The sequence below is a fragment of the Equus asinus genome, chromosome 10 (assembly GCF_041296235.1).
Source record: "Equus asinus isolate D_3611 breed Donkey chromosome 10, EquAss-T2T_v2, whole genome shotgun sequence".
In the NCBI taxonomy this organism is placed as follows: Eukaryota; Metazoa; Chordata; class Mammalia; order Perissodactyla; family Equidae; genus Equus; species Equus asinus.
Window position 1 is genome coordinate 56,156,757 of NC_091799.1, and position 13,951 is coordinate 56,170,707.

General features: G+C 40.5%; 1 protein-coding gene across 2 annotated transcripts in view; it reads right to left on the reverse strand.

The window, feature by feature from the left end:
• The window catches only part of SLC30A5 (solute carrier family 30 member 5), a 31,611-nt gene extending 18,026 nt beyond the window's left edge, over positions 1-13,585 (reverse strand). The window contains exons 1-4 of one of the 2 annotated variants that reach the window (XM_014855331.3): positions 13,158-13,585; positions 5,373-5,495; positions 4,115-4,181; positions 2,092-2,177 (exon numbers count right to left, since the gene is read on the reverse strand). In XM_014855331.3, coding sequence (XP_014710817.1) covers positions 2,092-2,177; positions 4,115-4,181; positions 5,373-5,495; positions 13,158-13,240 — 359 coding nt within the window. In that variant the 5' untranslated portion in view covers positions 13,241-13,585. The remainder of the gene's footprint in view (positions 1-2,091; positions 2,178-4,114; positions 4,182-5,372; positions 5,496-13,157) is intronic. The other variant, XM_070519553.1, reaches the window with a different exon arrangement.
• Positions 13,586-13,951: the final 366 nt, after the last annotated feature.

Genomic DNA, 13,951 nt, shown 5'->3' on the forward strand with positions numbered 1-13,951 from the left:
TCAGCTCCTTTGTCAAAGATAAGCTGTCCATAGATGTGTGGTTTTATTTCTTGGCTTTCAGTTCTGTTCCATTGATCTGTGCACCTGTTTTTGTACCAGTACCATGCTGTTTTGATTACTGTAGCTTCGTAGTATGTTTTGAAGTCAGGTGTTGTGATGCCTCCCGTTTTGTTCTTTTTTCTCAGGATTGCTTTAGAAATTCGGGGTCTTTTGTTGCCCCATATGAATTTTAGGCTTCTTTGTTCTAATTCTGTAAAGAATGTCATTGGGATTCTGATTGGGATGGCGTTGAATCTGTAGATTGCTTTAGGTAGAATGGACATTTTAACTATGTTTATTCTTCCAATCCATGTACATGGAATGTCTTTCCATCTCCTTATGTCGTCATCCAATTCTCTCAGAAAGGCCTTGTAATTTTCATTATATAGGTCCTTCACTTCCTTAGTTAAATTTACCCCGAGGTATTTTATTCTTTTTGTTGCGATTGTGAATGGTATTGTATTCTTGAGTTCTTTTTCTGTTGGTTCATTACTGGAGTATAGAAATGCTACTGATTTATGCAAACTGATTTTATACCCTGCAACTTTGCTGTAGTTGTTGATTACTTCTAACAGTTTTCCAATGGATTCTTTGGGGTTTTCTATACATAAGATCATGTCGTCTGCAAACAGCAAGAGTTTCACTTCTTCCCTCCCTATTTGGATTCCTTTTATTCCTTTTTCTTGCCTGATTGCTCTGGCGCGGACCTCCAGTACCATGTTGTATAAGAGTGGTGATAGAGGGCATCCTTGTCTCGTTCCTGTTTTCAGGGGGATGGGGTTCAGTTTTTGCCCACTGAGTATGATGTTGGCTATGGGTTTGTCGTATATGGCCTTTATTATGTTGAGGTAGTTTCCTTCTATGCCCATTTTGTTCCAAAGGTGTTTCTTTCTAATCAAGAAATAGCCTGATGGTTTTAGAATGAGAGGGGCAGTGTTCGCAGCAGAGCTGGTGGCAGTGCGGGGTTGTAAGAGCAGGAAGTAGATGACTAAATCAGGAGCCAAATAGGAATTTATGAATTTTTCCCTTTCCTTCCCTATGCTAACACATAGGGACAGTGATGTAACAACACATGGACCAAAACATAACTTCATGAATGAGAAATTTAAAACATTAGGGATGTTAAACAATACCACCACTCAATCATATTCAAGCATATATTGAAAAAGCTCTCTCTAAGCTGAGGAATTTCAGCCGGCTTTCCCACCACTCCAGGATGGTGCTGCTGTCAGGGACAAAGCACAGGGTAAACAAACCGAAGGAACCCAAATCCAGAAGCTATTCTATTGGCTGGGAGAGGGCAAAGGATTTTCACTAAGTATTCCCACCTATCACTTTCTACACTGTCCACCCTGCTATTCTGAGTTAGATTTCCTTAGAACAACCTTCATCTTAGTTCTTTCTTTTGGTCCTCATATTCCTCCTTCATCAATGGCAAGGTACTTTTTCTTATACTTTTACCCAAAAAATAAAACTTGTTAGAGATAAAGAAATACTAAAAGAATGCTTATGCACAGCTGCACAGGTTACAATTCCCATTAAATTAAGTGGTCCTTATGCATGTTCCACCCTCAATTGGCCCATTGACACAAAAAGATTACTCCATTTAGCTCTAGGGGACTGTGAGATGAGAGTTAACTCATCTTTAATCTGATGATTGACCCACTATTCCCAAGAGAGTTGTTTACACCCAAATCTTTCAAGCATTTTCTGTGGGTTCTAGAGTGCTTTCAGAGTTGTGCAAAAAAACCCCCCAAAACAGAGAGTACTTTTAAAGAGTTTGCTCTCCTTATTGGTTGATTTTATTTACCATTTCAGCTCTTTAAGTTTCTAAAATCAGTTGGTAAAGTGATCATCAATGAATGATAAAAAAGCCACTTATGCTAAAAATTTTCTGAAACTCTTTGAACTCTACTAAAATATCTATGATAGATCATGAACAAAACATTAATAGTATTCACCAAAGAATTAGTCCACAAACTAAATAAGTACTCATTATATATTCAAAATGAAGAAATATAAACAAACATTCAAAATATGCATCTTATTTACCTTAGTGGTCCACAAAGAGTGAGGCCAAAAAACCACAAGAGTGAAATGATACATCCAGAAACTGCATGTTTAAATATTTTGATCCACTACAAATGGAGAAAAAAAATAAAAAATTTCAGTCATCTATGTTTTGCTAAATATCTCAAAATCTTAAAACAGAGAGAAAGATAATAATGGTAACACAAGTATTTTAAAGGCTAAATAATTACACACTTTGAAATTAAATAGAAAATGTTAAGATTCCTTGACTAAATCTAGATTTGCAAGACAGTATTCTGTTTTCCATTTCTGTTGTTAGATCTTGAAATCTTTTCCTATAGAGTACAATTTTCTGTTTTCTTTTTCATTAGTTTACTAGTTTGCTAGAATACTTAATGTTTTAATCTTTAAATTCTTTTCCATCAGGAATATACAGTGCTTTAATTATTTGAAAAGAGAGAAAAAAGATAAGACAGGGTTTAAAATATTAATCTTATTTTAAAAAACATCCTTGGTCTCTAAAACAGAGGTATTTAAATTTGTCATTTTGATAAAAAAATCACAGCACTGGCTTCTAAGTTGTGGTATAAAGCAGACATGTAGTAGGTCTATCTACTCTCCAAAGAGGCGGTAATGTGAGAGGATTATGCAGAATACTGGACATTTCTGGGATGCATTTGAACCTCAGCTGCCTAAAGGGAACAATGATGCTGACAGCTAATACGTATTGCATCCTCACTGTATGCCAGGCACTATTTTAAGAACTTTACATGTATTAATTCATTTATTCCTCATAGCTCCACTAGGAGGGTATTATTATTTCCACTGTACCAGTGAGAAAATTAAGGTAGAGAAATTTAAGCAACTTGCCCAAAGTAAGAGTTAGCAAGTAGGACAGACAGAACAGGAATTTGACTGACTCCAGAGGCCTCATTCTTAACCCCTATGCTTATCTGCCTCCCAATGACATTTGTACTAGGCTCCTGGGCACATCTCTGTCTGATTTGTAAACCTTTCAGAATAAGGATCCTGTATTTAAGAAAATAATTACAAGCATGCTTGAAAAATTTTCTACTCTTTTCTGTATTTTTAAAGATTCCATTATCTTTTTTTTTTTAGATTTTATTTTTTCCTTTTTTCTCCCCAAAGCCCCCCGGTGCATAGTCGTATATTCTTCGTTGTGGGTCCTTCTAGTTGTGGTATGTGGGACGCTGCCTCAGTGTGGTTTGATGAGCAGTGTCATGTCCGCGCCCAGGATTTGAACCAACGAAACACTGGGCCGCGTGCAGTGGAGCACGCGAACTTAACCACTCTGCCACGGGGCCAGCCCCATAGAGATTCCATTATCTTCGCACTTTATAGTTTGCTGGTTTTTTTGTTTTGAGGAAGATTAGCCCTGAGCTAAGATTCTGCTGCCAATCCCTCCTCTTTTTTTGCTGTGGAAGATTGGCCCTGAACTAACATCTGTGCCCATCTTCCTCTACCTTTTGTTGTTTTTTTTTTAAAGATTTTATTTTTCTTTTTTCTCCCCAAAGCCCCCGGGTACATAGTTGTATATTTTTAGTTGTGGGTCCTTCTAGTTGCGGCATGTGGGATGCTGCCTCAGCATGGCTTGATGAGTGGTGCCATGTCCACACCCAGGATCCGAACTGGTGAAACCCCAGGGCGCCGAAGTGGAGCGTGTGAACTTAACTACTTGGCCTTGGGCTGGCACCCCCATTTTCCTCTACTTTATGTGTGGGACGCCTACCATAGTATGGCTTGACAAGCAGTGCATAAGTCTGCACCTGGGATCTGAACTGGTGAACCCCAGACCACCAAAGCAGAATGTGCGAACTAACCACTGCGCCACCAGGCCGGTCCCTCTAGTTTGCTCTTGAAGCCTCAATTCTGAAAAGACAAATTAAGAGCAGGCTAACTCTGGAAATATTCTGCTGTGCACTTAAATTATTCATAAGGTAACCCTGATCAAGGAAAGAGCATTGTCTCCTGGCCCACTGAATGGGAAGCTGCTAGGAAAAAAGGATTCTGCAAAAGAACTCACCTGGTGTTTGGTTATATTTTTCCCAGAAGAAAATGGCTTTTGAAACAAAACCATAAAAAATGCAGTCCTGTGAATATTGAATTATTAATATGTCAATATTAATCAATCATATAAAAGGTGTGATTTAAGTAAAGACACATTTTAAAGAAATATACTAGAACTTGAAAAGTATGTTATCCTCTAAAGGAATTATACTGGAGAACTATATTTATTTTAATAAGGCTTCCACTGCAACATTTTGGGAGTTTTTCTTTTGTAATTGCCTTAAAAATGAGTTCAAAAGCCACAAAAGGAGTCTTACTATTTTTTCATACTTTGAACTACCAAAGAAAACAATTCTTATCTTCTCCAAAATTTAGTAATAACAAATTCTGAAATAATATAAATGAAGAAAATACTAATTATATGTCCCTACCTTTCACATTCCCCAAATAAGTTATATAAAAATGCATACATACAACTCGTGCTTAAAATTTCCTCATCAAGAATCACTTTCCATAATTACTAATATTATACACACAGGAGTTTCTAACAGATTTTTGTTAACACTGAAGGTGGCCATTATCAATCTCATGGTCCAGAAAACTTTATTCAGAGAGAATTTCTTATATGCAGAATAAGGTAAACTTTATACTATATCAGGACGCTGTGCTGTGAAGGGAGCATGTAGTGAACATACCCAGCACGGTTTAATTCAGAAAATAAGGAACACCTGTGCCAAGACAAGTCTCAGGTAACATTCTGTGTCTGGAGGAAGGCTGGACTACACCAGTGGTACGGTCTGGGAATCCCTAGGGCCCCTGAGACCCTTTCAAGGGGTCTGTGAGGTCAAAACTATTTCTGTAAAAATACGAAGACAGTTATTTCTCCTTTCACTCTTATTCTCTCGGGGATGTGGATGTGAGACGCTGCAACAGACTGAAAGCCGAAGCAGACACGAGAGTCCAGCTGTTTTCTATTAAGCCAGACAGAAGAAACTTGCAAAAACCTCATTAACACAAACTAAAGTCAAGTCTATGTTTTGGTAAGCTATTATAGCACAACAATCCTTTTTTTAAAAACAAAAAACAAAAAACAACCCAGTCTCTCCGTACCTCTAACCTCAGGTATTCTATTTTTAAAAAAATTTACCAAATACTTGTCAGGAGGAATAAATTGCATAAAATATTCTACATAAAATTTCCTGAAGATAATCAGTTAAAACAGGATTTTCAAAGAAATGAAAGAAAATTAAGGAAATAAAGAATCACACACTCACCCCAGTTTTAATATAAAAATGAACTGAACAATGTGAACTACTTTTAGGAGATCATATGATTCAAAAAGTCCCACGGCCTTCAAAAATTTACTGAAACACAGTAACACAATATATTTCATTAATCTGAAAAATAAAAACAGAAACAAGTTTCAGCGTCACTGAAATCACAAGGAACTCTGTCATCTTTGGTTTCTTCTTATTACACAAGTAACAGGCATCATTATAAAAACCATAAATATACATAAACAAAAAATGAAACAAAAAACCAAACAATTCACTATTAATGTGACAACTACTATTAACATTTTGGTATACATACTTCCAGATTCTTTTTAATGTATATAAACATATATGTATAGATACAGTCTATTAAAAAAATAAAGGCCAAACTAAGTCCTGAAAAGGCTCAGGAATCTGAAGCAGCTCAGACAGGGCCTGGGAAGCTGAAAAGAAGAGGATCATTAGGAAGTGTTCCAGGCAGATGCCCAGATTCCCACCTAGCACAGCCAGGCAACTATGCCTCCTCAGTCAGGACAGGACACGTGAGGCTTAGCCACTGGAGCGGAGGGATGAGGTGCTGCACCAAAATCAGGAGGTAAAGGAAGTTTCCCTTCTTATACCACCCCACCTCCCTTCCCTCACTGAACTCCAATACCCTAACAGCCAGGCTTCAGTCTCCCAGTAGGAGAACCCTTCTCTGGAGAAGCCCACTAGGGGACAAGCCCCACACAGGTCTAACTAGTTTTCTGGGTGTCATTCAAATCTGAGTGGCTAACCATGGATAATCAATCCTTCACGATAAGCCTATAACACGAGACCAAACAAACAAAAACAACAAAGAAATTTAAAAGATACAGAGATCATAGGGAATAGCAGAAAACAACAAAGAACTATAAATAATATTCTCCGAGGTAAGAAATAACACTGCATCCATGGAAAAATTAGGTTGTCATAAAAAGAAAGGAAAAAGGAGCTCCTGAAAGAGAAACTAGAAAATAGAGAAGAAATTATCTCAGTTTTCTAGCCCAGTAGTCTTTGATCATACCCTTCTAGTAGCAAAAGAATTTTGCACATGAAACCCATTATTTATCTGTATATTATAAACATGTACTTAGTACTGGTGTTATATAATTTATAAACCATACACAAATTAGAAATTAAAAAGAATGAGATAAAAAGCTGAGAGAGTCTAATTTTTCCCCCCACCCTAACAGGTCATCTTGTGCAAACCACTCAGGAGACCAATTTTTTTTTTCGGCGAGGAAGATCGGCCCTGAGCAAACATCTGTTGCCAATTTTCCTCTTTTGGCTTGAGGAAGACTGTCCCTGAGCTAACACCCGTGCCAATCTTCCTCTATTTTTTGTATCTGGGATGCTGCCATAGCATGGCTTGATGAGCAGTGTGTAGGTCCACACCTGGGATCTGAACCCGTGATCCCCAGGCAGCAGAAACGGAGCACATGAATTCTACCACTATGCTACCAGCCAGCCCTCAAGAGGCCATTTTTAAAGCTTACATCAAACAGGTGTTAACACATTGACAAGAAGTAAGGGATGTCCAAGGCCAGCACACTGGCAGGAATAAGAAGTTTCTACCAATGGGAGAAAAAAATACAAAAAGCTAACAGAGAAGTTTAAGGGAAACCTGGGTCATTCAAATAGTAGAGCTAAAACAATCTGACATATAATGGAGGTATCAATGTATGCAGGACAGTATAAAAACTGATGAGCGTGAAACATCAAGTACCAAGGCACCGAATCAGCAAGAAAGAACTATGTTATATTAAACAATCAGTAATCTTCTTAAAAAGACATGGAAATATCTATTTTAGCAAGAATTTGATGCAACTATTAAAATAAATTTCAGTCCCTGAAAGAATGAATCTTAGCAATTCCAACATCTTCACCATTCAAGATGGCTCACTTTCTATGTATATATATCTGTCCAGATAAAATTACATAAATTAAAGAAAATCAGATTTGGAACAAAGCGGTTTTTCTTATCATGAACATAGACTGGGGGGCCTTTTTTAGGACAATCTGGGGATTTTAATAATGTGATAATCAATTATCAAGACAAATGAAAACGTTATTGTGGAATAATGGAAGTCACATCCTAAAAGACAGAACTTCCTGTTTAACCCACCTCTAACAGTATAAACTTCATTACATGTTTTTTTTTTTTAAAGATTTTATTTTATTTTGTTCCCCAAAGCCCCCCGTACACAGCTGTACATTCCTAGTTGTGGTCCCCTCTAGTTGTGGTATGTAGGACGCTGCCCCAGCGTGGCTTTAGGAGCGGTGCCATGTCTGCGCCCAGGATTCAACCTGACAAAACCCTGGGCCACCTGCAGCGGAGCACGCAAACTTAACCATTCCGCCATGGGGCCGGCCCCACATGTTCTTTTTTTTGAGGAGGATTAGCCCTGAGTTAATATCTGCCACCAATCCTCCTCTTTTTTGCTGAGGAAGACTGGCCCTGAGCTAACATCCGTTCCCATCTTCCTTTACATTATATGTGGGACGCCTGCCACAGCACAACTTGACAAGCAGTACGTAGGTCTGCACCCAGGATCCGAACTGGTGAACCCTGGGCTGCAGGACGTGCGAACTTAACCACTGAGCCACCAGGCCAGCCCTGCATTTTCTGATTAAAAGATCAAGGAGATTTTCCGGGGTGATGAAAATGTCCTATAGCTTGATTGTGCTGAAAGTTATAAGGGCATATGTTTGTGAAAAACGCAAACTGGTACCTTTAAAATCTATGCATTTTACTGTATGTAAATGATATCTCAATGAAAAAAGAATGATAAAAAACTTAAAAGTATGGCTATAACAAGAAAAAAAATCAAGTGTATTTTGTTTCTAGGTTGTTTGCAGACTGGCTAAAAACACGAACTACAACACGGAAAATCTACCAAATCCCTACTAACTGTCTAGGTACGAAAGCAAAGGCACGTGTGCTAGAAAAAATTGAACGCTAACATTTAAAAGCTGAAAAACACCTTAGAGATTCCCTAGCCCAATTCCTCTCATGTCATAAATTGGGAAGTGGAAGCCCAGGGGCAAGCCCATGTCTCTTAAGTATGCTCTTTTTAACGTCACACAGAAAATCAAAGTTCACCCAAAAGGTTTTGAGGGTTCCTATTTTCTAAACTGTTCCCAATTATACATTCACATTGGCCCACATGAACAGTAAAATCATTTTTAAATATGAAAGACAGAATGCATATTAAAACCTAGGATTAATTTAGATTTTGGCCCATTTTAAGCTAAAAAACTCATATAGACTTAAGAACATTAACTATATTAATGCTAATTAAACATTCTGGTCATGGTAGCAATTCAAAATTAGCCAATAACACTAGGTAGAAATCCTTTGTTTATTCAGTTCCTAACACTGGGACTTTCATAATATATGCTCAGCAAATGTTTACCAAAGGAAAGAAAGTTAACTCCACAATTTCACTTGTGATACAGTCACGTCTAGTATGACAACTTACAGAGTGCAGTAATGGACTCACAGATGGCAGTCAAGTTTCCGGCAGTTTAAACTATCAGCAACCCAACTATGAATTCAGAATGAAAGGAAAGAATGAAATCAAGTACAGAGGGAAGTTCAGATCTCAAGTGCCTTCCTCCTTAAGCTCTTAACTAGGTGTGAAAATAAGGCAGCAGGATAGAAGGACACAAAGAATAACAATACTGTCAATGAGAAAGGGGTTGTGGGGAGACAAAGACTAGGGAAAATAGACATAGGTACATTAAAAATCACTGCAGTCCAGGGGCCAGCCCCTCGGCCGAGTGGTTAAAGTTCTGTGAGGCCCGCTTCGGCAGCCTGGCGTTCGAGGGTTCAGATCCTGGGTGTGGACCTGTTCCACTCATCAGCCATGCTGTGGAGGCATCCCACATACAGAGCAGAGGAAGACTGGCACAGACGTTAGCCCAGGGCAAATCTTCCTCAAGCAAAAAAAGAGGAGGATTGGCAATGGATGTTAGCTCAGGGCAAATCTTCCTCACAAACAAATAAATAAATTTAAAAAATCACAGCAGTCTGGGAATTCTTGATGTCAGCAAAGAGCCTTGTACATCCACCATGGGGCTATTCAGCCACTCTCCAAACATTCCTTGCTCACTTAGTATGTGCCAGATGTCAATGAGACCTAAGAGAAGTCTACCAGGGTGGCTTCTGTCATGATAAAAAGGCAAGATGCAGCTGGAGCTACTTCCACCTTCTTTCTGCTTTCAAGGGAGGACTTCAATCTAAAGTTTATCCAAAAAATGTTATGGAGATGTTTACATTATTTAAAAAAGTTATCCATTTTATAACAAGCCTGAATATGAAAGCCAATACGCTTAGGATGGCAAAGAGCAAAGACAGAATCTGGGTCCTAGATGGCGTAACTGAACAAACACCAACAAGCTCTGGTTTCTTTTATGTGAGAATACATCCCTATTTGTTTAAAGCCCTCTTAGTTTGGTTCCTTACAACTAACTAAACACATTTCTAGGCACTATCCAAGCCAGTAAATGCGTAACAGAGATCCTGACCTCACAGAGATTGAGGTCTAAAAAAGGCAGGCAAGTAAACAAATGTTTATGTGACCCAGGTAAGTAATTGTTCTAAGAGAATGGACTAGAAGATACTAAGCGTAACTAGGGAAGTGAAGGTCATCTTCAGAGTTTGAGCTACGTGTGTATTAAAACAGGAATTACAAGGCAAGAAAAGGGAAAGGGTTTTTCAAAGTAACAGAGAGCAGCACATATAGAACACGAGTACTAGGAAGGAGCCTTTGAAGAAATTACTGTATTTAAGCTCGGGTCACAGACGATGCTCATAATGACCAGAAGTCACCAAGGAACAAGTAAATTGTATTTAATACACTCATTTTAAGAAGACAGGACAACATGTGAAATTATTTCTAAATAACTTTTGTTTAAAGCATTTACAAAACCTTAAAAATCTGACACTTTAATAGCAGGATTTAGTCACATGGAACATGAAATATTTCTTTATAATATATTACTATTACGATCTGACACTGATTTTCTTTATTCTCTTTTTAATTTTTAAAAAACAGATTACAAAAATAACTCCTGAGTAGCTGGTTATTACAAAAGTTTTAAATAAAGTCATTACCAATTTCTTCCTCACAGGTGATCAATTGGGTACATCCTTCCAAACGTTTCCCTTTGCATCTTCATGTACAGACACACATATATTTTAGATACTTTCATATATTCACAAGTTTACCCATATTTTGACAATGTGACTTTTCATGTAACATATGTTAAAGATCTTTTGCTACTATTATTAAATTAGGAAAATTATTTTAACATTTAATTTTAAAGTTGGATACTATGATTTTTAAAGTCTTAATGAAGTCTTCCTTTTGGGCTAAAGAGGAAACACTAGCTAAGGCCAGGTAACCATATACTAATAAGTAGACATTCCTAGTTCACGTTGTGGAGGGAAACAACGAAGAGCTTCCTTTACTAAGGGGGAGAGATGGCGCACAAGGAGAAGGAGGCTCTTAAACAGGGGCAGCAGCCCTTGAGCCACTGGTTGACCCTCTGAGCAACTCAGGGGGATCCAATCCACACTCCAACTTATAAATCATTATTTACCATTAACTAGTCTCATCAAAGGTATCACTATTTTTTTCTGTTAAGGGTTAGAAAAGTCTCTGGTTCTCTAAACCTGCAAGTACTGAAATTTGGGTTTGCATTCAAACCTGTTTCTTGGGCTTTGCCCGCTGCAACAGTTCACAGTTCTTCAGTTAAAAAACAAAAGCACTGCGTGTAATTCAAGTTCGATTCAATCAATAAATATCCGAGTGTCTACTACGTAGAAGGCACTATGCCTGGGGTTTAGGATAACTGACTCCCAGTTATTGGTTGCGTGATCTTTGGAAAATTACTTAACTTTTCTACGTCTCAGTTTCCTAATCAAGGAGACCACTACTTGGTCTGGAGCGCTGTTGTAAGAACTAAGTGACGGCTATACTCAAAGCACTTGGAACACAGGAGGTACTCAACAAATGCTGACTGTCACCCTCTGCCCTTTCCTGCAAAGAGGACTTACAGAAGCCCAAACAGAAACATTTAAAACAATTCACATTTGCGAATTCAGGCATAAAAATATCCACAATTAAAGGATTTGTCAATTAGCTTTTGTTTCAGATTATGACCAGTGTTTGACTTTTAGTCTATACAAAGGAAAATTCTTGCCACCTGGAATCCATTCAAAATCCAACCAGTCCTGAGTTGAATGTGACTCTGCAATGAACTACAACAGAAGGGCAGCTCTGCTAAGCAAATAATGCAAGACAGACGGCAAAGGACTGTTCACCACGTCTACCGAAGACAACAAGCTCTCGAGCAAAGAATTTTAAACTATTTAAAAATAACTTCAAGTTTACAGAAAAATTGCAGCAATAGTATAACCTTTACCTAGACTCCCTAATTGTTAATGTATTGTCCCATTTGCCTTATTCTCTCTCCACATAGACTTTTCTCCTAAACTATTTAAGTTGTATACATCATGTTCCTTTACCCCTAAATACTTGCATTTCCCAAGACCACGGACATTCTCGTATAAAATCAGTAGTTATCAACTTCAGGAAATTTAACAGATATGATACCTTCATGTAATCTATCATCCACAGTCCAATTTTGTCAGTGGACCTAGTACTGGCCTTTATAGCATTTTCCCCTTTACTATCAAATCCTGATGAGCATCGCCTATTGCATTTAGCTGTCATGTCTCAGTAAATAATTTCGGACATGCTGTTATTTACAAAATAAGTTTCTCGAAACAGATTAGAAAATTGAATTTATACTACAAAAATGCAGCTGATTTAAGGTCGGCTCCAGCATTTTATATGTTCTTTACTTTTCACAAAAAATAGTTATGTTAGTAATGCCACCGCTACAGTTCCAATGAATTTATCAAAACGATCTTTAAGTCTCAAAAGAAGTAATCAAGAATGAGAACTACCACCTCACAAAGAAGGCAATGATTGCGAGTTCCAACCAAACTGCTGGGCCATATTTTGTGCCCTTTGAAACAACCTCAGAACTTGGAGCAGGTCACGAAAGACACCCTCGAAAGTGGTCGCTGCACTTCCTCTTGGGGGTCAGCGGGAGCAACCGGGGAGAGGGGGCAAAGGGTAAATTTCACTTTCTACTCTACGGATGCCTGTACTGCTTGAATGTTCTGACAATGAGCACACGTTTGTTATTTAATAATAAAATAAAATAAAACAAACCAAACGAGTTAAAACTAGATGACGGGCTGGATTCTTCACGTGCAGGGTTAACCTGAACAGTGAAGTTCATCTGTTTGGATTTTTTTCTTCGCCCGAAAAGAGGACGGTGACACCTCCCCCTAACTTAGGCAGGGAGACGTCAGAGCGGTTAAGCGGTCACTAAACTACTATTTCAGGGAGAAACAGCCAACAGAAATGCTTCTCGCGGATTAGAAAAACCTGTCACGGGAACTGGCTGGCAGTTCTAGGGGTAACGTCTGCCTCGAAACCCAGAAACTCAAGCAGAAGCTTCCCGGATTTCACAGCATTCATTCCGCGGCGGCAACGCAGGGGCCGACAGGAGCCGGAGCAGCCTGGAAGCGAGCGAGCGAGCGAGCCCGGCGGGCGCGGGCCCGGGGCGGACGCCGATGCCCGCGCGCACCCGCCCAGCTGGCCGCTGCCGTCCGGGTGTGCGAGGGAGCGAGCCGGCAAAGGGAGAGCGGCTCCGCAGGCCGAAGCCGGGTCGGTGCCTTACCGAGCGCTGGGCACGTCCACCGGCCCGAGGCCGCCGCCGCCGCCGGGGCCGGCCAGCACGTCCCCACCGTATTTCTCCTCCATGCCGGGGCTCAGGAGCCGCCGCCGCTGCCCCCGCCGCGGGGTCTCCTCATGTCTCGCCGCGGCCGCGGAACAGCGGGCGCAGGCGCGTCACTCCCCCATGGCAGCGGCCCCGTCAGGTCCCCGCGGGCCAGACCGCCGCCGCCGCCGCCGCTGTCCCCGGCTCCCGCTAACGAGCTCACGCGCGTCGGGACTAGGCCGCGGGCAGTTCCGGCGGCGCCTGGTTTCCCGGAGGCGCCCCGGAGCAGACGTTGCCAGGCCACGTCATCGGGCCCAGCAGCCCTCAGTTCCCGGGGGAGTGCCCAGCCTGCGCCTGCGCACAACGCCGCACTCGCCACCCCGTGCCCTGCCCTAGTTCCTCCCACCGCGGGGTGAATGATCGAATCCTCGCCCCGATCAGCCCCTCCCATTGACCCGGCCAGAGCTCGTAGTGCCTGCCCCTGCAGCGCCACCTACGGGCCGTCAGGGACGCAGAGCGTTCTTGTAGCGCGGAGGGAGGGGCCGTAGAAAATGTGATTAAATGGAGCAGAATCTCTTTTAAATTCTGACTGCTGACGTGTGCTACTTAATTATGGCACATCTGTCAAACCAGGCCGGGTAGGACCAGACCTTAAAAGGGTGGTTTTTTTGTTGCTACAAAGTTAAGAAAGTGGGCTCTTGTGTCTGTCTTGGTGTGAATCCCAACTCTACCACTAACTAGTTGTGTCACCGGGC